The 24,777-nt window shown below is 37.9% G+C and overlaps 2 protein-coding genes across 4 annotated transcripts; both read left to right on the top strand.

The window, feature by feature from the left end:
* The first annotated feature begins 914 nt into the window (after window positions 1-914).
* LOC143864347 (putative HVA22-like protein g) lies at window positions 915-9,167 on the top strand. 2 transcript variants are annotated; one of them, XM_077375271.1, is made up of 7 exons: window positions 915-1,167; window positions 3,247-3,349; window positions 3,447-3,545; window positions 3,639-3,695; window positions 3,784-3,847; window positions 3,936-4,142; window positions 8,559-9,167. In XM_077375271.1, the coding sequence occupies exons 2-7, from the start codon at window positions 3,318-3,320 to the stop codon at window positions 8,961-8,963; spliced, it is 864 nt and encodes a 287-aa protein (XP_077231386.1). In that variant the 5' UTR covers window positions 915-1,167; window positions 3,247-3,317; the 3' UTR covers window positions 8,964-9,167. The 2 variants fall into 2 exon arrangements, with proteins under 2 accessions (XP_077231386.1, XP_077231387.1); XM_077375272.1 differs by having other exon boundaries at window positions 916-1,167; window positions 8,562-9,167.
* Window positions 9,168-10,967: 1,800 nt separating this feature from the next.
* On the top strand, window positions 10,968-21,484 carry LOC143864363 (putative diphthine methyl ester synthase). 2 transcript variants are annotated; one of them, XM_077375292.1, is made up of 8 exons: window positions 10,968-11,125; window positions 11,407-11,570; window positions 12,215-12,339; window positions 13,473-13,702; window positions 16,958-16,997; window positions 17,354-17,445; window positions 20,076-20,328; window positions 21,158-21,484. In XM_077375292.1, the coding sequence occupies exons 2-7, from the start codon at window positions 11,421-11,423 to the stop codon at window positions 20,300-20,302; spliced, it is 864 nt and encodes a 287-aa protein (XP_077231407.1). In that variant the 5' UTR covers window positions 10,968-11,125; window positions 11,407-11,420; the 3' UTR covers window positions 20,303-20,328; window positions 21,158-21,484. The 2 variants fall into 2 exon arrangements, with proteins under 2 accessions (XP_077231407.1, XP_077231408.1); XM_077375293.1 differs by having other exon boundaries at window positions 11,028-11,182.
* Window positions 21,485-24,777: the final 3,293 nt, after the last annotated feature.

The raw sequence follows: 24,777 nt of genomic DNA, 5'->3' as shown, positions 1-24,777 counted from the left end.
AATTAAAATTAAGTAGGGGTGTCGATAGGCCCAGACAGACAGGTAGACCACCCAAATCCGAACTTAAATGAAAATGATTTGGACAAATTATCAGGATCCATGGAAAAAATTAGGATCCTTATCATAGGATCCAAAAAATTTCCCGATCGGATCCAAAAAGCTAACAAAAGCCCGTTAGATGGTTTGAAATCGGAATTTATTATACTATTTTACAAAAACACCCTTCCACATTGTATAATTTTAAGCATTATTTCAGGGGTATTTTAGTATAAATATGTTATGGATTTTTTTCTAACTATTTCGATTTTCAATATTTTTGTCATTCATCTCTCTTCATGAGTCACCCTCTTGTCTTACTCCTATAGCCCACTGAGTCGCTGCCATTCCAAATGGCACTTACGCTCACCCTATCCTTTTTTTCTGAGAAATTTGACAATGTACAATGTAAGTTGGACTTACTAGGACTCTTCGATGGACGGTCCGGTTTGAAATGGATCTTGATTGAGACATGGTAAGTAGGATCCGAAGAACAGTTCGAATCTGATCTGACCGATAAAGAGATTTGAATGGATTGTGATTGAGACATAGGTGGATCAGATCCGAAATAGATTCGTTGACACCCCCAAAATTAAGACATATTAAATGCATTTTTTAGCCAACTTTCCAACTTTACCCCCTATATTTTGTAAATGACAAAATTTTAACCAACACCGAACTGTCCCGTCTATTAACCATGAGTCTAACCAGCTGTGAAAGGATATTACTAGGGCAATCAGAAATTGATTAGTGCCAGTATCAAAATGTGTTGGTGCCAATATCAGTCCCCCCCCCCTTTTTTTTTATAATTTCCGGAACTTAAAAAAGAATTAAAGGAATGTTTTTGTTTTAACGAAACGGTAAAGTCCAAAGAACGTCCAAATGAAATTCAAAACAAGTTGACACACGTTCACTCTCTCTCTTCTTCTCATCTTCCTCTCGATTCCATTTTTCGGAGCTGTACGGTCGCGACTCTCCCACCAGTCCTTCTATAAAACCCTAACCCTAACCCGACCCCTACATTCCAGTTCTCGATCTCTACATTCTTATTTTCACTCAGTTTTTCCTCTCGATTCTCTCTCTCTCTCTCTCTCGAGCGCGCATTTTCTCGATTTATTTTTTTCTTACAAGGTAACCGATCTTCTTGCTAACTCTCTTTTTTTCTCTATTCAATTGATTAAATTGTTGTTTGTTCTAGACTTTTGCATCGATTTTTTGAAGATTTAGGTTTTTTGCCGTATTTTGAGTAATTTTCTGGTGTATGTTAGTCGATTTCCATATTTTTGCTTTGAAGTTTTGATGATTTAGGTTTTTTGCCTTATTTTGAGTAATTTTATGGTGTTTGTCAGTCGATTTCCATATTTTTGTATCGAATTTTTTATGATTTAGGTTTTTTGCCTTTTTTTTCTTAATTTTCTGATGTATGCTAGTCGATTTTCTTTCTTCCGATGTTTTCTCTGAGGAAATTGTGGTTTTAGTGTTCTGATTTTGTAATGCGTGTTTCGATTCAGTGGAGATTTCATTTTTGATTTTTTTTTTAAATTTTTTTGGTTAGTTTATTTTTTTTGACATGTCGGTGGTGTTGTAGTTTTTCTTGTTATATTTTGCCCAATTTTGGTTCTATCTGCGTTTTTCTGATGATTTCCTCTCTCTTCAATTGATCAAATTGTTGTTAGAGCTGGCTATTTATTCTCAGTTTTTGCATTTTGCTTTTTAAGATTTTGATTTTTTGGCCTTATTTTTTAGAAATTTTCTGGTGTATGCTTGCCGATTTCATTTCTTCTGAGGTTTTCTCTGAGGAAATTGTGGTTTTAGTGTTTTGATTTTGTAATGTGTGTTTCGATTCAGTGGAGATTTCATTTTTGTCTTTTTTTTAAAAAAAAATTTGGTTAGTTGATTTTTTTGACATGTCGGTGGTGTTGTGTGAGGTTTGCTTGTTATGTTTTGCCCTAATTGTGGTTCCGTTTGTGTTTTTATGATGATTTTCTCTCTCTTCAATTGATCAAATTGTTGTTAAAGTAGGCCATTTATTCTCATTTTTCGCACTGCACTTTTAAGATTTAAATTTTTTTGCCTTATTTTTAGTAAATTTCTGGTGTATGCTTGCCGATTTCATTTCTTCCGAGTTTTTCTGTGAGGTAATTGTGGTTTTAGTGCTCTGATCTTGTAATGTATGTTTCGATTTAGTGGAGACTTCTTTTTCTTTTTTTAACATGTCGGTGGTGTTTTGTAAGTTTTGCTTGTTATATTTTGCCCCAATTTTGATTATATTTGCGTTTTTATGATATTCTCTCTCTTTAATTGATCAAATTGTTGTTAGATTTCGCTCTTTACTCTCTCTTTTTTTCACTGATCTTTTAAAGATTTAGGTTTTTTTGCCTTCTTTTTAGTAATTCTCTGGTGTATGCTTCCCTATTTCATTTCTTCTGAGTTTTTCTGTGAGGTAATTGTGGTTTTAGTGTTCTGATTTTGTAATGCGTGTTTCGATTCAGTGAAGATTTTTTTAAATATATTTTTTTATTTGATTCAGTGGCTATTTATTCTCAAATTGTTGTTAGAGTTGGCTATTTATTCTCATTTTGGCATTGATCTTTTTAAGATTTAGGTTTTTCCCTTCCTATTTAGTGATTTTCTGTTGTTCGCTTGTCGATTTCATTTCTACCGAGTTTTTTTGTGTGAGGTAATTGTAGTTTTAGTGTTTTGATTTTGTAACGTGTGTGTCGGTGGTGTTGTGTGAGTTTTGCTTGGTATATTTTGCCTTAATTTTGGTTCTATTTGCAATTTTCTGATTTCTGGTGATTTTCTGTTTAATGTTTGTCGAATTTAATTTTGTTTCATTGGATTGGCGTTTTTTATGTTCTTGCATATGTTGTCTGCTTCTTCTTCTTTTTATCTAGTCATTGTTATCATTTGTGTGGGGATTCGCAGAACAGACACTCTTTTTTCATGGTATGTGAAGATTCTTAATTTTCACAGAAAATTTTCTAAAAAAATAGCTAATAGCTGCATCAAATTTCTTCTCTTAGATTCCACAATATGCGGATTTTTTTTAATTTACTGTACTTGTTTGTTTCGACAGAAGCACATTCCTTTTTTATGCTTGCTGATTATACTAACATTCCGGAGAATTCTCTTTTTTGTGTGGCTTGTGTTTAATTTCCCTGCCTGCACTATCAGTAGACTGACATGTGGCCATCTTACTGATTTCAGTTAGGTTCGATTCACAGCCTGGGAGGTGACATTGAATGCTGTTTTCTTTTTGTACTTGTTAGATATTCGAAATGATGGGATCTTTTCTTACCAGAGGCCTTGTGTATGTTACTAACTGACGTCCTGTTTGTTATCTTCCTTGTCTCTGCTCAATTTTTTGTCAATGAAAAAACGAATCCCTGTTGCTTATGTTTTGGCAGGATGGTTCTTGGATATGCTTATCCGGCATATGACTGCTTTAAAACTGTGGAAAAGAACAAGCCAGAGATTGAGCAACTACTGTTTTGGTGTCAATATTGGTAGGTGCTGTCTCTAGCTACTATATATAGCAATGACCTAGAAACACCGCCGATTTTTTTTCCTGACAATGCTGTTTCTTCTGAAATTTCCAGGATTTTAGTTGCTATGATCACAGTCTTTGAGAGGGTTGGAGATACTTTCGTTTCATGGTAAGGGAATCTTGACTTGAAAATCCGCCCATAGTTTTTCAATGGATGGATCTTATTAAATTTGATTATATCTGCACTTTTCTTGTAGGCTACCACTGTACAGTGAGGCCAAATTGGCATTCTTTGTGTATTTGTGGTATCCCAAAACAAGGGTACGCCTTCTGCATTGAGATCTGTATTTTATTGTCATTTTTCTCAATCCCCCCTCTCAATAATATTTTGAATTTGATTATGTTCCAGGGAACAACATACGTTTATAATACATTCTTCAGGCCTTATGTCTCAAAGCATGAGATAGAAATTGATCGTAACTTGCTGGAGTTAAGGACCAGGGCAGGGGATATTGCAGTTCTGTATTGCCAAAAGGCTGCAAGTTATGGGCAGACAAGGATTTTTGAAATTCTACATTATGTTGCGTCGCAGTCACCCAGACCTCGCCCTGCTCAGGTACCCATTCATCAGGACAAGTAGGTCTTGTTTCAATATGGGTGTCGAGACAATTCTTTTTTTCTTCTAATTCTTTTGTATGCTGGGCTGTCTGCAATCGATCAACCATGCTCACTCAGGTGCCTATTAATCATGACAGATATTTCAAAAAAAAAGAGAGTTTGTTGTTTATGGGTTTGCTAATATTGACACTTTCCCTACTTGTAACACTTTTACTTTTTTGCTTGTTTGGTTCAATTGATGTTTTGGACCGAAGCATGGAGCATTATAGACAAAGTGATGGACAAGATAGTTCTACTAAATAAGTTAGTCCTAAATTTAGGCCCAATCTTTAGAGAATCTCGTGGTCCCTTCATCATCATAATTATGTCAAGAATTCAGTGTTTAAAAATGCGGATGCGGCACGGAATGCGGGTGAAGAAAATCCTAGTCGACTCGGCACAACGTGGTCGAGTACTCGGTTCAAGGGATATGCACAATAAATGTGAAAACTTTGATTTCTCATAAGTTGATCTAGTAGCCTAACCCCAGCTTACCCATCAAAAAAAAAAAAAGTTGATCTAGTAATTTTCTAGAATTTCATCTGGTTGTATCTTGGAGATTTGAAGTAGGTGAGGAATCCCTGCCTCTCTTCATATCTTGGAGATTTGAAGTAGGTGAGCAATCCTTGCCTCTCTTCATATCTTCTCACTACCATTGGATTTCTCGATGAATTTGGTGAGGTCTTCCCTTGTGCAAGTGTTTTGCCTTCCATTTGCAAGATTCAAATGCATAGGACAGCAAAGTTATTCTGAACTCCAAGAACCTAATTTTCATATAAGATGTTCTCTCCGTAAGATCTCCAGAATCTGCTGAAGCCGTTTGAATTTGCAAGAATCTTCAGCAACTTGAGTCAAAGTCCATATTTTGCAATTTCTGTCACTAGAACAGAATTTTCTGCTACAACAAATCCATCGTGTTTGTGGTATTCTCTGATAGACTTCTTCACAGATCTCGGCCTAATTCCCTCCTGAAACTACCACCTATCAGTCTCGGTTAACCTTTGAGTCTGAAATGTGCTTGTTTGGTGAGAGCTTTAGCTCATGAGTTTAATTCGTATCTAGAAGACATCTAAGATCTAGAAAGAGACCGCAGAGATCTGATGGTTTTATCAGGATCTTTTAGTTCCTATATAGTTTGCTGAGTGTTTCTTCTACAGCAAATTCAAGATCTAATCAATTTTGAAAAGAAACACGATCAGACCTTCAGCAAGCTAAGCAAGCTAGGCCTGAACATAGAATTGTACAGCAGGTCCATAACCTCTCATTAGCCCAGTAAATTTGAAACAAAAGTTCCCTATTGTTCTCCTCTTAAGATAGAGTAAGCCCTGTGAACTGGTCAAGCATGGAGTATATTTCAATAAGTGGTGTCTGCAACCAGATCCAACTCACATGGTGTGTCGGCCATTGCTTGATACTCTGCCTTTATACTGGATCATTAACTAAATTTCCTTCAATGCCAAGAAAGTAATGTAACTTCCCTAGATCTATCGTATGCACATGCTCTTGGTAACAATGGAACTAAACTTTAAACCCTAGTTATTGGAACCTTCCTAGTTGGATGGGAAGCTCGCTTCTACGTAAACTTGCTTCGGAACCTAATTTCTTCTCACTTCCAAATTAAGGGGAAGCGCGCTTCGCAGACGCTTCATACGCTTTTCCCTTCCTAACCTATTACAATCCTATTCTTCCTATGTACTTCTTGTTCGCTTCCAATGAGACTTATTACATGCTTAATGTTGACTTTCGATGACACTTGCCACACACTTTTTACTGCCTTTAGAGCTTGTCGCTTCCCTCTTTTTTCTTTTCTAAACTCCTCGCCTCCTTCTTTCACTTCCCATATTGCTTCTTGCTCCCGCTTCCCACTCTGGCAACTATGCTTTAAACCAAGCATGAGGAGACTATTTCAAACCATAGAAGCCTTTTGCAACTTATACACTACCTTGGAGGTTGCTCCATATAAATCTCCTTGTGTAAGTCCCCATGTAGAAACACATTCTTCATTTCAAGCTAAGGGAATTTAGTTTTGCGACCTGGGAAAATGTTTCTAGGTGGTACTCAATGTCAAACATTTGTTTATAAACTTTAGCGACCAACTTGCCCACAATCTTTCAACCGTGCCATTAGGTTACTTAACAGTATAAACCCATTAACACCCAAAAACATGTTTTCTAGCTGGTAATTCATTTAGATTCCACATATTATTTTGTTGAAGCACACACTCATTCATCATCCACTGTCGTCTTCATCCTCATGAGAAAGTGCCCCTTAGCAGTTACATGGTATAACAACAGAGCAAATAGACACACCGGAACTTTTATTTGAAAGAGATAGTGAAGCAAATGAAACAAAGTTAGCAAATCACTATTGTTGGGCTTTCATTTAGAAAATCCACACAAAGACTTTCGACCCCTTTTCCGAGTGAGTGTTTGTTGTGGGCCGGAAGGATAAGCCCTTTGAGCCGGCTATGAAGAGTAATTTGATTATAGCACTGGTAACCTTCTCCTAGAAAGACATACTTGACTAGACGAGGATCCGGCTTCTCTAATTCTGGACTCAATGACTCGATGAGTGAAGAAAGCAAACATTGTTCACACTTTAAAGCAGTGACAAATTCAAGGCCAGGAGCTTTTTTTAAATGGAAACTTTTAATATCATTAAAAAAAAGAATAGCAACTTTTATTAAAAAATGCCATGAACTATTTTTAAACTATGAAGTGCTGATGCTAAAGCTAATATGATACCAGAGCTGACGAGAGACTCTAGTATGTAATGCAGATTGACTAGTCTATTATGAAAATGGTAGAGTCCAAGAAACTTCATCCATCCACCAATCTTCTTGGTCTTTAGATCTTGAAACACATAAGAAGGATGAAAGAATTTACTGATATGCAACAGTTATCACAAAATTCTGTTATATGGTGTATTTCACAAAAAAGACGGGAGAAGTGTTTTTGCATCAATTAGCGCAAAACAACCTCTCTCTCTCTCTCTCTCTCTCTCTCTCTCTCTCTCCTTAATTTCCATGAAGTGTTTCTGTTGTATGCTGCAGTGTGCTGCTGTTTCTGCTGATATGAAGTGAAAGTGCTTCTGTATATTTCCGTGTGATGTTGTGTGTTGAAAATCGAGAGATCTCTTATCTCTCAAAACATGATTAAGAATCGAGACAAGATGAGACACATAAAGCAATAAAACACAACATGGGTTTTTGTGAGGGACATGGAGAGAGATAGTAGTAGGATAGTGGTAATATATAGTGTAGATAATTAATTTTTCAAATGAGAAAAGGGGTTCCTGCGCTTGAGCGCAGATAGCTTATCTGCGCTCGAGTGCTGGAAACAAGGGTGGGGCCACATTGGGGGTGGTGGCATTCATTTGACAGGCCCCATCATGGATGGGGGGTGTACCAAAAATCAGCTCCATTGGACCCTCTTAGGGTGTCCATTTGTGGGGGAGAAAATGGACAGATACTGTTTGTCCACAAATCTGCCCATTTTTCACCCCACAAATGGACACCCTATGGTGATCCAATGGAGCTGATTTTTGGTGGACACCCTATCCATGAAAGGGCCCATCCCTGTTTCTCTGCTCGAGCGCAGGAACCCTCTACTCTTTTCAAATAGTACATTTTGGGTTATACACATTGCAAATCCTTAACCAATAGTCTCGTATCTGGTTAAATCTTCTGGTTGGATCCTCCATTTTCTATAAATTGTTCATTGACGTCAATAGTTCCAAAGGGTTTAATGTGATAGCTGGTTTTGCTAACCGGCTTGAAGGTTTTAATCATTGCCCCTAGCCTTTTATTTTTTGTACTGCCACTTGTATCTGTATCCAAAACTTATCTCTATTAGTTCTTGTTCATCTAATTTGTTCTGATTTCTGGTTTTGCTAACCGGCTTGAAGGTTTCATCATTGCCTCTATAGCCTTATATTTTTGTACTGCCACTTGTATAAGTTTCTCATTTTGATGGTAGATTTTGTAACTTCACTTATGGATTGGCCTTGAAAACCCCCGGGATTAACAAAAAAAAAAATGATGTATTAGGGATCCAGCTTTCTGATAAATGTAGGAATATACACATGCAATGTGAGAAACTAGAGAATTCCTTGTTCTTTTTTTTGTTTTTTTAACTGAAGGTTTGGGATTCGTCAAATGAGTGGTCGTTCCTATTGCTGCTTGAGTATATTACTTTCCGTTCTTCAACATGCTCAGCACTAGCAGGAGAACCCAGCATATCATGAAGCTCAATTGTAATCTTAAATCTAGAAGATCTTTTCATCCTTTTCCCACTTAATGATGCCTGTGGAAATATCATTTCCCTAAAATCTTTTATATATTGTCTATGATGCAAATTATTGAAACTACATTCAGCAGCAACAAAGACAAGTTGGAGTTCGTCAACCTCGGCCCACTCCACCACCTGCCCAACCTACCACACAGCCGCCCCAACAACCACCATTAGGTCAACCGGCAACCACAGCCATGGCTACTAACCAAGAACATGAACCTGCGAAGGAAACCTCATTGCCTCCTCCAGTACTCCCAACAGCATCCCACTCACAACCTGCAGCTCCTGGTCAAGCTCCATCACAAACTACAAATCAATCGTCTTTGCCAAGCGAGGAAGAACCGATGCAGGTTGATGCAGTGGTTGTTGCCACAAATGGAAATGCAGACCCTCCTCCTCCTCCCCCGCAGGAGACAGTCATGGAGGGAACCATTCGCGTGACACGTGGCCAGTTGAGGAAGACTCGAGCTGCCAGAAATCGTTCATGATTTCTTCATTTTTTTTTACTTTTTTTAGTAGTAGTAGTAGTAGAGAAGTTGATTGTTTTGAATGGCAATTTGCATGTCCTAAATGTAAGTAAAAATGAATAAGGATACATGGATGGTGAAGCAGATGGATGGATAGCCACTGCACTGTTATTCTGTTGTTGCTGTTGTTGTTATTCAATTTATTCCTTTGCTGTTTTAGTGTTATTCTGCAGGTGTTGAGTGGTTGTGGGAGGGGGATGTTTGACTACAATTAACCTTGCTCATGTTCAAATGCCATGCAAGTCTGCAATGTTGTATAGAAAGTTCCCACTCCCAATTAAGGTCGAGCATCGACCCTGGAAGATCAATTCTGGGCACACTCTGATTGGAATATAGAATCAATGTCATATCCCGGATGCCCACAATGGGATGAAGGGGGGCCAGCCTGCCCAACAAGTAGACCGGAATAACTAGTTTCCATTCTAACTTAGCTTATTTGAGCTCCAGCCCAACCCTCAAAATCGAAGCTTCGGAGAGCCTTCTCCAATCATTGGAATTAAATTCCCTATCTATAGTAATGGACCTTTTAAGTCTACAGCCCTATTGATATGATAGGCCTCGCCCCCTTCCTCATATCCCTTATGTTTAGGAACGGGATACATCCCTCATGCATCTCTCTGGATCGGGTCGAATAGCTCATAGGTGCAGAAAGATCAGGTTCTTGAATATCCTGTTTAAGGCGAGGGCTGTATCATGGAAAACGCGGTCGTGTAAGAAGGACCAGTTTAAGTACATCAATAATGCCTTTGGAGATTCCAAAAAGAAACTCCCTGGCGAATGAGGTAAAGATAGAATGAACAGTTGGTCGGGCAACGATTCCGGTTAAAGCGGACTGGCGAAGGCTCAGCACTGGGAGAACCACCCTCGCTGTCCGCTGCTCCCTGCAAAAGCTCCCCTTACGGCCCATCGAGTGTTTCATTTTCGTAGGAGACCCTGACAGAAGACACCAGAGCCACATTCAAGGGCGTATAAACACGTACCCATCATCTCGTCCATGATATTTGATGGGTACATGTTTATGCGGCCGTTCATCATATAATTTCTCCGTACCAAAAATTAGCTGCTGTTGGATCAAATATCAAGGTTGGTACATCTACATCTGTCGTACTACCTCTACATGTTTATAAGGCCTTTCATCATATAATTTCTGGGAAATGATATTTCCCCCTCTTACGGATAAAACCAAAACCCCCCCTTTAACGTTATCCGTTAAGTTTTAAAGGCAAATAACAACGTTACAGGGGGTGAATTTATCCTGAATTTATCCTCAAACAGTGAACCATTCTCACAGAAACCGTTTAGGGCGCAGGGCGGGGGGGGGGGGGGGGGGGGGGGGGGAGGATTTTATCCGTTTAAGGGGGCGAAATATCATTTCCCTAATTTCTCGTAAAAACAGTACTCATGAATACAATTGGGGAAGGGACGGAGCCGATGGTCAAGTCTTTTTGTATGACCTGGGGTTCAATCCCACTACGCAAAAGAAAAGGAATATAAATACACTACAGGGAGATGACCCGGTGAAAAAAAGGGGGTGAATATATCTCTTCCTCTAGACATGCTAAGTAGTACTGCATTCTAGCGGCATGTGACTACAAGGGGTGCAACTTGGGTCGGGTTGAGGCCTGAGAAACCCATTTTCCAACCCGAACCCGATGCGACCCGATATCCAACCCGACGAGGTTCAATCCGACCTAAGGAACCCTTTTTTCCAACCCGAGTTTTTAAGCTTCAAAAAAATTTAAAAAGGTTACACTCGGGTCGGTTTGTCAAACCCTCAATCCGAACCCGAACCTGACCCCGACCCGAATTCAACCTGGGTTGGGAAAAGTCAACCCGACCCGACCTTTTTTCTGGTTGAACCTGACCCGTGTTGCACCCTATTGTGAGACGTGCGTCTATGAGTGGTGCATCTGCAGCTAGCATTCCTTATTGAATAAACAACATGGGTGTCCTTACTAATTTTATGGGTCTTTCAAAACCTTGGCTGAAGTGCTGAACTAAGGTCGTGAGAACAAAGGAAACGGGTGTTGTGAAGAAAATCGAAAATAAAGAACAACAGCTCAGACTAAAAAGAAATTAATAGGAGGAAGGAGAAGAAGAAAAGGGCAGGAAAAACATCAGTGGTCTCTCTCTCTCTCTCTCTCTCTCTCTCTCTCTCTCTCTCTCTCTCTCTCAATAAGGTATTTTTAAGCTGTTGGGAAGATCTAGGGTTTTTTCTTTAGTATAAAGGAGAGCTGTTTTTCTTCTTCTTTTTTTTTTTGGCCATCCTGTCATTTTTCTTTCTGGGTTTTACTATATTATGTACAAATTGATGTTTTGGTTTCTCATAGTTAATGGAATAATGGGTATTTTTCACAATTCAATTTCTGAATAAAATTCTATTGTTATTGGTGACTTGTATCAGTAAAACTGAGTAAGATGCTGTATATAATCGGTCTTGGGTTGGCTGATGAGAAAGACATAACCTTGAGAGGCTTAGAAGCTGTAAAGAAATGCGAAAAAGTATACGTGGAGGCCTACACTTCTCTTCTCTCTTTTGGTGTCTCTTCAGATGGTCTCTCTACATTGGTAAGCTTATGTTGGAACAAGTTTAGATGATGACATTTCTTTCTTTAAATTCATAATTTAATTGGGTTTTATGTTTATGCTTTAGTAGATTATTTGTTATGTATGCAATAGTTGATTTGGTAAGACTTCTATTGTTATGATTTCTCATGTTTTGGGCACACCCTTGTGTTGTTCGTAAAGTTCAAAAAAAAAAATAAAAAAATAAAAAAATACAAAGCTATGAAGCCAATTGATGCTAGAATCATGGTTGTTTGGGTTGAAACATTTCGATTTCTGCTGCTGCCGAAACAATAGCCGCTTGGTTTTGGAAAAATACACGATTTAATTTGAAATTTCGGGATTTCATCTGAAAAATGTAACTTTTCAGATAAAAAAGCAAAGTTTCTGTCAAAATGTTGGCAGTTCGATAGAAACCTTGAAAAAAATCAACTCCGCCCGCAGAAAAGAGAGAACAACGAGATTCCTTTAAGTTATTTCTAAAAAATGACAAGAAATAAAAAGAAAAACCAGTGGTGAAGAATCCTACCTAGATTTCGGTTGTTTTTGTACTGAAATGTTTCCGGGATTTTACAAGATTTCAGTCGAATTTCTTACCGACGATCGAAACTGAAATTTAAAACCTTGGTTGGAATCTGGTTTTGCAGGAGGAACTATATGGGAGGCCGGTTACCCTTGCAGATAGAGAAATGGTAGAGGAAAAGGCGGATGATATACTGTCCGAAGCTCGTGGATCTGATGTAGCCTTCTTGGTTGTTGGGGACCCTTTTGGGTATGCTATTTTTATTTCTTTAGTTATTTCCAACTCTTGGTTTTCATGTGTCTTCATTTTGTATTATGTTTCCTATAAAACTCAAGGATTTGGAATGTTGACATTATTGACCTGCTAAACATAAAGGGGGTGGATTTATCGTCTTCCTTTTTTTCAAATCGTATGATTAATTTATTGTAGATGGCGATATATGCTGGTAATCATGTAACTTTCCAATGCAATTGTAATAAGAACATAAAGGTTGAACATGAAATCAATTTTCAAAGCTACAACAAAGAGAGGAGCACCATTGTCAAAACAAGGGAGTGCAGATAGCATTTTTGTACTTTTATGTAGATAAAAAAAAGGTTGTGTTCTAGGCAAATGGGGCAAAATAATAGTAGTAAATTCCATGCTTATTCCAACATGGTGCCAAGTAACCAGCTTCGGGGACAATAATTACATGTCATTTATCTTTTTCCGTCGCATGTGGCTGAGCTTCTTGCTTCCAGTTTGGTGCACTTTATTTTGAGTAATCACTAATTTCAAGAAACAGAAATCTATATGACAATCACATGCTTTGACCTTTTTTGGTCTTGTCCAGACGTTCAGACTCTTGCTTTTAGTTCATGCTAGTGTTTTATTCTGTTCCCTTTCAATAAGACTTTCAAAATAGTAAGAAAACCATGATTGATATTAGAATATGTATTTTTGTTTGCAAGAAACTAAAACTAAATATTAACTTCATTGATTGAAACATCCTCCTATTGTGTTTAAAGGCATTGGAGCTCTGCTTCTTGAGAGATGTAGCACTGGATTTGCTTCTCCACATAGTTGAATACTATACTTCAAATTAGAATTGTCTACGGGTTAATATCTTATTGCAACATCCTACAGACTAGAAATATTGATATGTGTGTATTGCTTATATTAGTTAGTCTGTTGTATTATGGAAATTAGTGTTTTAGGAGCAACAGTCTTAATACCTATGTTTTGCATTTGAATCATGTTGGACAGAACCTTAAGTTAGCTAGGGTAAATTTTTGTTGTTAATTATCATGTCAATGCTAATCTTCTTAGCTAAGGGCTATTGTGAATTTTGCTCTCTTTTCTTCACTTTATTTTTCTTCCTGATTAAATATCATGAATTGCAGAGCAACAACACATACTGACCTTGTCGTCAGGGCAAAGAAATTTGGTATTCGAGTCGAAGTTATCCACAATGCATCAGTAATGAATGCCGTTGGAGTTTGTGGTTTGCAACTTTACCGTTATGGGGAGACAGTTTCAATACCATTCTTTACTGAGACATGGAGGCCTGACAGCTTCTATGAAAAGATTCTGAGAAATCGCCAGCTTGGACTGCACACTCTCTGCCTGTTAGGTGAGTGTGTTTTTTTTTGTTTTCTTTTTGGGGATGGCTTGGTGAGGTTCTCATGACATTTCTTTATTTCCCCAGTGGCCAATCGTCTTTGGGTCTTGGCTGGTTGAGGCTATATATCTCATGTTCCATAAAAATGAGACATGAGGACTTCTGCTAATAAGTTATTACAGCTGCCTATTACCATTTTCAAAGATCACTTAGGGTTACTTTCCTTGTGATTGCTCGTGCACAATTTAATTTCTTTTAATAGTGTTTTTATTTATTTGTACATCACACGCCATCTAGAGATGTCTTTCCCTGGACAATAATTGTTGAAGGCTATTTATGCCATAAAGAATGGTTATTTCTGTTTAAATTGTAGTATTTTTTTTGTAGTTTTTAAATTGCTGTATTTTTTCATGGGTATCAGATGTGTGGACACATAAAACTCCGATACTTATACCGGCATGCATAGAAAAGTCCCAAAAATCCATTTTGTAAATCAATATAATTGATAATAGTTTTATATAAATTTAATTAGCACATATTTCATTTTGTTGACATGCCATTCGTCCAATCTACTTCTTATTTGGCTTATATAGTATAGTTAATAAAACTAGAATTCAAACTCGTCTAACTCAACTCAACTCAATTAAGCCTTTGTCCCAAACTAGTTGGGGTCGGCTAATGAATTCTTTAGAAAAAATTTCGTGAAGAAGGTGAAAGGATCTACCCTGCTCAACTTGACTAAGTCTAATCTTGACACTGGTTGGGTTCATCTACTTGGATCATTTTCTTCCATTCTAACCCATCCAAGGTCATGTTCAATGTTATGTGCCTAGCCCTTAAGTCTTTCCTCACTGTTTCTACCCAAGTTGTTTTCGGTCTGCCTTCTCCTACCTCTTTTTACTCCATCAACTTGGCACGAGTCACTTCCTCTCACTGGAGCATCCAAAGGCCTACGTTGGATATGCCCAAACCATCTTAAGCGGTGCTCTCTCATCTCTCATCAATTGGTGCCACCCCAACCTTTTTATGGATGTCTTCATTTTTAATTCAATCTAACCTTGTGTGGCTGTACATACATCTAAGCATTCGCATCTCCGCTACACTCATCTTATGCACATGCTGCTTCTTGGTGGCCCAACATTCTGAGCCGTACGGCATGGCTGGCCTCACAGCTGTCTTATAAAACTTTTCCTTCAACTTGGTAGGTATTTTACGGTCGCACAGAACTCCTGAAGCATGCTTCCACTTCAACCAACCTGCTCTTATTCTGTGGTTAACATCCTCTTCAATCTCTCCTTCCTTATGTAGGATTGAACCAAGATAGCGAAAGATACCCCTCTTAGGTACCTCCTGTCCAGTCATATTTACTACAACATCCTCGCCCTGCCTCCTTACATTACTAAAGTTGCACTCCATATACTCTGTCTTAGTCCTTCTCAGTCTAAGACCTTTGGATTCCAAAGTAGTTCTCCATAACTCTATCTCGTCTACATGATATTATTAACAAGCTCGGCATGCATGAATTTATGGTCTGGCTCGAGGGAGTGTAGGAAGATATCCATTGGTTTTATGGGGTTGGCCATAGCCCCCACACCTTTGACTGCAGGGGTAGTTATTTTTAATTTTTTTGCTCATTATAAGGTTTTTTTCTTTGGTGGTGGCTGGATTGGGGGAGGGGTGGTGGTGTGTGGTATTTCTATAATTAAACCTTAATTTTTGCTTTGAGGTTCTCTTTTATCTCACCGACACAACATAAATAAAAATGATGTTGGGTTGCATATGATGCACCCCCATCATGTTTCACACATCTAAAAGTCTGATACGTGTCAAATGATATGGAATTCCATGGTTTAAACTATACCCCCATCATGTTTCACATATCTAAAAGTCTGATACGTGTCAAATGATATGGGATTCCATGGTTTAAACTGAAACCCCATCATGTTTCACATATTTAAAAGTCTGATACGTGTCAAATGATTTGGAATTCCATAATTTAAACTTTAAATTAGTTACTTTCTAATAAGGGAATAATTAGTTCACCATGTTATATTATGACAAATTCTGTTGTCACCTTGAAGATTCAAGGTGCATATGAATTTTCAAGGTTCCATGTATTGATTCAAAAATCTACCTCATAAAGTAAAAAATCCATATTTCACTTAGTGGTACCTCCTGGGATCTGATTTCAATTCGTGCCTTGGTGACCTTAGTCAGTATACTGCAGCTAGTATTTTCAAAGTCAATTGTGGCATATGCCTTAAGGTGAGGTATTACAAAAATGCTAGAAGGCATAAAAAAGTGTAATCTCTAAAGGCAAAGCCTTGGAGGGTAAAAAGTGTGGAAGGCATACACCTTTCACTTGAGGCGCACGCCTAGGACAAAAGGCGTATGCCTTTTATGCATGCGCAGGAAATGCGTTGTTTTAACGACTCGAACCTTTGAAATTTTGATTTTTTACTCATTCTTTGTCTTTTCTTCCTCTAAACACCCACTAATTTTTAAGTTGGGGTTATTTATGATCTAATAAGACCCATTTGAAGATCAAAGGAGTGTTTTTTCAGAGATTATAGAGAACTTTTTTTTCTAGACCTTGTTTTTGTAATTTCTCCTCAACCGTTTAATGGAATCAAAAGCCATCGCTTCTGGTGGGATTCTTTCGAAATGATGCTAATGGTGGTTTATTAGATGGTGATGGTGCACTCCTCTTTCTAAAAAAAAAGAAAGAAAAAAAAATTACAGTCCCTGTCTATATTGTATTATTAGGTTGGTGACTTGGTAATGATAGCTTGCTATTTTATTTTTTGTTTGTGTATTAATGGTTGAATAAGTGTATTTTGTTGGAAATGAATTATATACTTTCTAGGTTCTTTATTTTTTTGGTATTGTCATAATTTTTTTATTTTGTAAATTTTAATTTAAAATTTCAAATAGTTTGCGAGGCTTAGGCCTCAGGTCTCAAAAGGGAAATGCCTTGCCTTATGGCTTCGCCTCTGAAAACTTGGATTGCAACATACTTTTTTTTTTGAATGGTATGGATTGCAATATTCTTTATTCGTTTCTTTTCAAATACCATGTAGGTTGATTTTTGGAGATGTTGAAGTTGTTGCTTTGTCTTATTGTTCTTTTGTCTCTTTATCTCATTGTTGAAAGTGTTTTCAAATATCCCTTGTAGGTTACTTTTTGGAGACGCTAGTGCTGTTCCTTTATCTTATTGTTCTTTTGTCTCTTAAGGATCTCACTGTTGAAAGTGTTTTAAAACTGCAGATATACGTGTGAAGGAACCCTCATTAGAATCTTTGTGCAGGTACTCCCAAAAGAATTGATTTGACTTCTCATTTTTTTCCCGCAGTGTGCATATGTATATGAATGATGCTCTATATTGTGTAATGATAACATGTTACACGGGATAGGCAAGGTTTGAAATTTCGGTAATTTTGGCCAAATTTTTTTAATTTTGGTTTCAGTCCCAGCCGAAATCCGAAATTTTGTTTTTTGGCCGAAATTCAAAACCATTGGGATAGGTAAAATGGCATTCTGTTGAGCACATGATGTTCTTCCTAACCCGTAAATCATATTTCTTAGTTTTTTGTCTTTAACTATCTGGCAGAACCAATTAGACTGATGTGCTCTCTGGTTTCTGCTTTTTGCGAATGTTCCTAGAGGAAGAAAATGCTATGAACCACCAAAATTTATGAATATCCAAACTGCGATTGAACAGCTCTTGGAGGTTGAGCAAATACATGGAGAGTCTGGTAAAATTCATTAACTTCATCCTTATTTATGCTATCTCTCTGGTTTGAGTCAAAGTCTGCCCTTTTTTAGTTATTCCCACTTTTGGCGGAAAAAATTCTGGATTATAATTGGAATTTATATGGCAGTATAGATAGGGGCGCATAAGACTTTTGATAAAGTTATAAGTATCATCTAACCATAAAGTGAAAATTTCCAGACATTTTGTGGTGTTGCTTTGTTCTGGCACTCTTTCCTAATTGCAGGTTCTTGTCATGTTTTACAATGTCAGTTTCATTATGCATTTCGGTCGTGGCGAAAACGAAAACGTGTTGATATTGGCCATGCATGTCGATGGAAATATTTTAAAATTCATAAATGTGTATGGAAATGAATGCAAATGATGAAAATTTAAGATGAAACTTTAGAAAATGCTAGAATAAGCACAAATACATACTTAGAAACCATTATATAAGCATGGCAATCATCCATAATGCTTTAACGAGGTCAAACACCTAGTTACATCACATGCAGTGTCACACATATCTAGGACAAGAAGGCCCATTCTCACTAAAGATGTATATAACCACAAACTTGAACACCACATAAGCACAATCTGTAGGAAGAAAGCCACTCTATCCATTAATTCCATAAAGATAGTACAACATAGTGAAGGAGTACAATATAATGGAGTAACGAGTGGGTAAGTACACAATAAGGAAAGTACACTATGTGGGATACAAAGGGATACGATATGGAATACAATATAATGACGACTAGAGCACTTATCCCCAATGACCCCAACCCTATCTCAGATGGACATCGGCTAACGAAAAGGTTTCATGTTTCGGTTTCGGCTGCATTTCGGTCGTGATGGAAATGGAAACATGTTAGTTTCATATGGAAGATTGGTGAAAATCATGGAAACATATGGAAATGATGGACATATAAGATGAAACTTCAGCAAGCGCTAGAATAGGCACAACTACAGGCTCAAAAACTGTCACAGACTCACAATCAACATCGGACACCTAGTGACACGTGCTGCCGCACATGTTTGATAATTTAATGCATACTAGATTTCACGTATAATTCATACAAGTGCGTATATATTATACGTACATTTCACATGCAATTCATATAAATATAACTGTGTAATACATGATGGTATAGTATACCACTAATGCACTTACGATTTTGATTTCGGTATGCGTTTCAGTATGTTTTTCATTGGGGATTGATACAAAGTATTTCGATCATTTTATATCATTTTTGGTGAAAATTTAAAATCCTGCCTGGCAAATCTGCTCCTCAATAACGAACCTTATTATAGTTTCCCTAACTCCCTAAGAGATTCTTGGCATTGTTGCACATTTGTAAAAATACCTATAATGTGTTATTTCAACCTCATAATGCCACCATTGCCCATCCTCTTCCTACAGTAGTTGCACTGTGTTTTATGCCAATTGCCATCAATAGGCTGCCCATGTTCGACGTGGTGCCATGGCAATATTCGACTTCCCAACTCTTGTTGTCAATTTTGTGGGCCTGCCCAGTCATAGTGGCAACACTTGGGTCTGCATTATAAACAAGAACTTCGAGTAAGGTCTGTGCCCTTAATCTAGGAACTTCGCAATCCAAGTACCAAAACGAACACATTCATGCTCTACAAGACCGAATCTTCTAGAAGAAGATAGACTGATGTACTGAACATTCAGACAAGCCTCCATTCGGAACAGCTATTGCAGGGAGTTTGGTAATGAAACTACTTTTTGGTACCACTTCCCATCTTTGGATAGCATAATCTTTGTCATTAGGTTTCAAGAGTCGCTTAGCCCTGGCACAATTTTCATGCATGTTACTACCATAGTCATTTGAGAACAAGTCGAGATGCTGTTATGGTCCTAATGGGACTAGGTGGAATCCAGCCTGGTATGTGACAGTTTTAAGAGGCCTAGCCTAACGCATTCCATCAGCTCTAGAGCTTTTGGGGTATTTGTCACTTGTTGGTTCCCTAATACATGCAGAGGCATATAGTGGAAAGGAGCGAATAAAGTATATTAGAGGGGAAACTGTTGAAATTTAGTGAGGTAACTGGCTGAAGCTGAAGACTTATAAGTGGGAAATTGTAGGTGAAGGATGCACAGGGAAAGATGTGGGGTTCATCGTCAAGGGACCGGAGTAGCTGGTGGGCCTGGTTCCATCCATTCTGAAGGAATTTATTGGTGAGCGTGCGCTAGGCAAAGGAGTACTTGGAGAATGATAGGGGTATGAATTATCTCTTGTGGTTCTAGTTCGAAATACTGACGGGCCTATCTTTATTGAAAGTTGCAACTTTGGCACTATTGTTTTAGGCTTTAAACTTCCATTAATTCACCTTCAAGCTCTCATCAATGCCTTAGACCTGACATCATTCTATAGTTCCCTCTGGAGGTGCACAGACACAAGTCCCATGGAGATTCATAGTAACTGTATTGTAGTAACCCCATAATTTCATATTTTCCATAAAATCTCTCATTTAAATGATACAGACCTTTTTAAATATTAACATGCCTTTCTGTTGATTCGTTTCTATTATAAATTTGAAGAAACTTTATTGAAGAAAACAAGTAATATAACTATGGTGTAACCCTGCCATTGCATCTCTCTGCAGCTTATAGTGAGGAATCAACATGTGTTGGTTTCGCCCGTTTGGGAAGTGGAGATCAAAGAGTGGTTGCTTGTTCAATGAGAGAACTAATGGATGTTGATTTTGGTGCACCTCTGCATTGCCTTGTCATAGTAGGCAAGACCCATCCTGTGGAAGAAGAGATGTTGGAATTCTACACCATCAAAGCACAAACTGTGGAAGAAGAGATGGGTTTACACTGCTCACTATAATAGAAGCACATACCCACTATTAACAGGTTAGCTTTAATTAATGATTTCTGCTCTGCGTGTTCTTTTTCCCCATTCAGCACTCAGTCTAAGCAAGTTCAGGCAAAGTAGTAGCACAATGTTTGATCCAAAGAACTTCAAAAGGGGGGGAAAAGATTTTTGTGATGTTTATCAAGTACTTTATTTCCATTTTATCCCTTATTTCCTTTATTTATTTGGAGATCAAAGAAATCCACCAGTTCAGGTGGGAACCAAAATTAAAAACTTCATACTATTCTAAGCAAGTTCAGTCAAAGTGGTAGCACAATGTTAGACCCAAAAGGACTTCAAAATGGGGAAAAAAGATTTTTGTGAAGTTTATTAAGTACTTTAGTTGCATTTTATCACTTATTTCCTTTATTTATTTGGAGATCAAGGAAAGCCACAAGTTCAGGTGGGTACCCACATGATATGTGTGTGGTTTTATCATTTCATGGGCGGATCACATCTTTCCTACCCATGTGTACATTGCAACCAAATAATGTTTGCTAATTTGATTGAACTTACTGTCCTCCTAGATAAAAATTATAAATAGTCATTTTGGTTGATACAGAATGGGTTTTGGAGTCTCCTGTTATTTTTGTTACCTACATCCAATAACCTTAAAAAAATGATGGATAAATTCTTGAAAAAACATTCCTATTCAATATACAAATGTGGCAACCTCTTAAAGCTTCATCTTTCTTCTATGAGAATTTGATTCAACATAGTCCTTGCTCTCTTTCAATGCACATTCCATCTTTATTTTCCTCCCCACTTCTATCAGGTCTCCCTTCTACCAAGCTCTCATCCTTTTTAGCTCTTATCTCTTCTTGACAGGAGTCAATGTTGCTGGGAAAAAGAATTCTCATCAGCAGAATAAGGTCTTTTCCCTATCTCTCTTCAGCCACTGGTCCAATTCTCTATTTACATATGCCTCTTTTCTATTGATAAAATGTTGAATATGCTGAACTTTTTTCAATATGTGGGGTCCTATTTACCCATGAATTATTTTGGAACCTCCATGTTTTCATATGGGTCCAATGATCAAACTAGAATTTCAAGATCAGACTAGAATTTCAAGATGTAGATGAACTGTCATTTTATTTAATCAGATGTTTAGAACTGTATTAATAAAGCCATAAGTGAAAAGTATGTTGTTTTAAACATTTATTTCTTTCCTTTTCCTTTGCCCATCAAAAGAAACTAACAGTGCTTATGTGGCACACATTTACAAGATCATGACCGTTCATCTGGTATCCCCATGTTACATGAGCAATAGTGCAAATGTCTCATCGATAATCCAATCAGAGAACTTCTGTTGGATTCAAATGGATGATTTAGAAAATGAAGCTGATATCTCCACTAGCATATTTTCATAATGGCACTACTCACTTTTTTTTTTTTTACACTTTTCTACGTAGTTTTTCATAGCTATAAACTTATATTACTCAAGATGGTATCAATATCCAATCAGAAAAGTGTAAAACAGAGTAGTGCCATTATCAAAACATAGAAGTGGATAGCAATTCCTTTTATTGTTTGGCATGGACACACCTCCACACGTGTGATAGGTTTAGTGAATCTTGTTACCAATCAAAAGTTCGTAATATAGCCACTACTCTCACTCTCGGCAAATAATCCTAGCCCTTGATCAGAGTAGTGGAAAAGAAATTCTTTTTAATATGTGGGTCCTTTTGGGGAGATTCGGCAAATAATCCTTGCCATCTCTTATCCATTGTAAAGTTGCTAGAGAAGTATGGGGGTACATTTTGGGGAGATTTGGGATCTGTTGGGTGTTTCCTTTCTCTATTTCGGATGTCCTTTTGTGTTGGGAGTCCGTGCCATGGAAGAAAAAGGGTAAGATGTTGTGGAAGATTTGTCTCCTTGTTACATTGCGAGTCCTTTGAAAGGAGCGAAATGCAAGGATTTTTTAGGGATCCAATAGATCGCCTTAATGGTTATACATAAATATCATTGCTCTTACCATTTCTTGGGCGAAATGCTTGCCTCTATTCTGCTTTGTCTCTGCTTATGACTTTTGGGAGGGTTGGAGGGTGGTGTGTTTTAGTGGAGAATACCGATCACATGTGGTCAAAGAGTGGGAAGCTCTACTCATTGGATGGACGAAACCTAATTTTGATGGTTCGAGCTTGGGCAATCCTGGTCCGGCGGGTATTGGTGGTATCTATCGGGATTCCAGATGGGCTACCTTGTGGGCTTATTCGGGGCCGTTGGGAGTGTGTGACTCAAATGAGGCGGAAGTCAGAGCGGTACTCCAGGGTATTAAAAGAATTGCAAGAGACCATATTGACACTACTAAAGTGGCTATAGTGGAGGGGGATTCATTAAATGTGGTTAGGTGGTTCCGTGGAACCGCGGCTCCCCCTTGGAGATTTTGGTTATTTTTTTACGAAATCTATGATCTTGTAGAGGGCTCATCCATTGTTTTCAACCATGTTAGCAGATCTGCAAATTGTAAGGAGGATTCTTTGGCTAGATCCGGGGTTGAGAGATTAGAGTTGGAGAGTTTTGATTTTTTTCCTCCTTGAGGCTATTGTATTTTTATTTTCTTTATTTCATTGTAATCCTCTGGGAGTCTTTCTCGGTCTTCCCTGTTTTAATATGTTGACTTACCATTTCAAAAAAAAGAAATTCTTTTTAATATGTATCCAAACCATTGATTCTTTGTATGTCTTAATCTTGTAAATGACATCTTATTCGAAATAGAACTTTCCTTGCACCTAACTATCAAATCAATAATTTGGATCACCGAATATGTTTGTCACATTTGGTTGCTTTTAGTTGTCAAGATTGTACGTTCCCTTTCTAGTCGGTTTCTATTTTAAATATAAGGTGTGAGGTTTCAATCGAAGCTATTAATTTCATAAGTTGACACTATGGCCATGTTTGTCCACGATGAAAAAATATTCCATGGAATATTTGTGGGGCTAGTTATGAGAGATGGGCCAGAGATGGAGAGACGATAGAGGGCGGGAGTGGGAGGAGCATGCAAAGCTCCTTAAAATGAGTTCTAAATAGGTATTTTCTTCTCCTAGTTTTTACTAGGGGAAGGTGAGTACGAGTGGCCCCTCATGTAAGCTTATATGAGGTGATGGCTAGAAACATGGTGGGCCCAAAATTTTGGGGTGATCCAAACCATTCATTTGATAGGCCTCGGCATAGATAGGGTGTGCCCAAAAAATCAGTTCCATAGGATCATCCCGACCCTTTAAACTGTGGAGGTGAAAAGTGAAAAAATTTGGGCAAATTTATAACTGCCCATTTTCACCTTCACAGTTCAAAGGGTTGAGATGTTCCTATGGAGCTGATTTTTTGGGCACACTGTATCTATCTCAGGGCCTATCCAATGAATGGTTTGGATCATCCAAAAAATTTGTTCCCACCTTGTTTCTAGCTGTCATCTCATATAAGCTTATATGAGAGGCCACTTTTCCCTTTTTCTATTAGTTCTTTCCCTCTCCTTCATTCTCAGGCCCTCGGCCCACAAAAATTCCATAGAATAATTTTTACATGGTTGCAAAACATTGGCCTAAAAAATTACCATTTTTCAATGTCACAATTTGTAAGAAGAGTAATGCTAGGGGGTCTGAGAGTAAAGCCGAGAAGTGGACCGAACAAATGGGTTTTGGCCACAAACATCAAAGTGAAACAAGCCCAGCCTTAAGAATAGGAAAATCTGCAAAATGTAAACTTTCATTTTATTTTTTTTTCACACATGGCACATTCTCATTGTTGGGCTATTCTTGGTTTCCATATCATTTTCCTTGTAAAAATTTTGGGACAACTCCTAGAGGACATTTTTTTTTTCGGTAATGAAGGGTGTCCTCACCCCTGCGGGGGTAGGACTATTTCCCTACGGATGCGCGCGCGCATCGCGTAAGCAAGGGGAGATTACATCGCTCGTCACTGGGGAGCAAACCCATGACTTTACGCCAAAGAGCCACACTCCTAGAGGACTTTGATGATACAAGATGTACCCTGACAAAGGAACACACAGTCTCGGATGCAACCTTATAAGCACATCCCAACAGCCAAACGCCAAAAGATGCAGTAAAATCTGGTTGATTAAGGTATCAACTCATCGTACTTCTAGAAGAGTCCAATAAAGAAGATAAGAAGTCACCACACGGTAAGTCACGATAAGACTGCATCAAATGATGATGTGCCCAACCCCAATTTATTAAAACCCTATAAATATCTCTTTCCCAAATGTAGAAAAGGATAGACAAATATAAAAAAAATTGATTTATAAAGTCTTGAATATTCAAAATCCAAGTAGAGGTTGATTAGTCATTCTCTAATCACGCAATAATTCATTATTTTCTTGTAATTACATGCTATTTCTTTTTAGAAAAACACTTCCAAAACAGGGTTTAGTTTGGAAAATAAAGACTAAAGTGGAATTGACCGACGATTTGGCCAATTCCATGCATTTT

Source organism: Tasmannia lanceolata, unplaced genomic scaffold (assembly GCF_043159265.1).
Source record: "Tasmannia lanceolata isolate RefF3 unplaced genomic scaffold, GAP_Taslan_0.1 ptg000048l, whole genome shotgun sequence".
In the NCBI taxonomy this organism is placed as follows: Eukaryota; Viridiplantae; Streptophyta; class Magnoliopsida; order Canellales; family Winteraceae; genus Tasmannia; species Tasmannia lanceolata.
This window is presented reverse-complemented; position numbering and strand designations above follow the sequence as displayed.

Coding starts and splice junctions, on each gene's coding strand:
- LOC143864347 (XM_077375271.1), top strand. CDS start 3,318: ATGATGGGATCTTTTCTTACCAGAGGCCTTGT. Junction 3,696..3,783: donor GGAGATACTTTCGTTTCATG/GTAAGGGAATCT, acceptor CTTTTCTTGTAG/GCTACCACTGTACAGTGAGG. Junction 3,848..3,935: donor TGTGGTATCCCAAAACAAGG/GTACGCCTTCTG, acceptor ATTATGTTCCAG/GGAACAACATACGTTTATAA.
- LOC143864363 (XM_077375292.1), top strand. CDS start 11,421: ATGCTGTATATAATCGGTCTTGGGTTGGCTGATGAGAAAGACATAACC. Junction 13,703..16,957: donor GCACACTCTCTGCCTGTTAG/GTGAGTGTGTTT, acceptor TTAAAACTGCAG/ATATACGTGTGAAGGAACCC. Junction 16,998..17,353: donor TCATTAGAATCTTTGTGCAG/GTACTCCCAAAA, acceptor GAATGTTCCTAG/AGGAAGAAAATGCTATGAAC.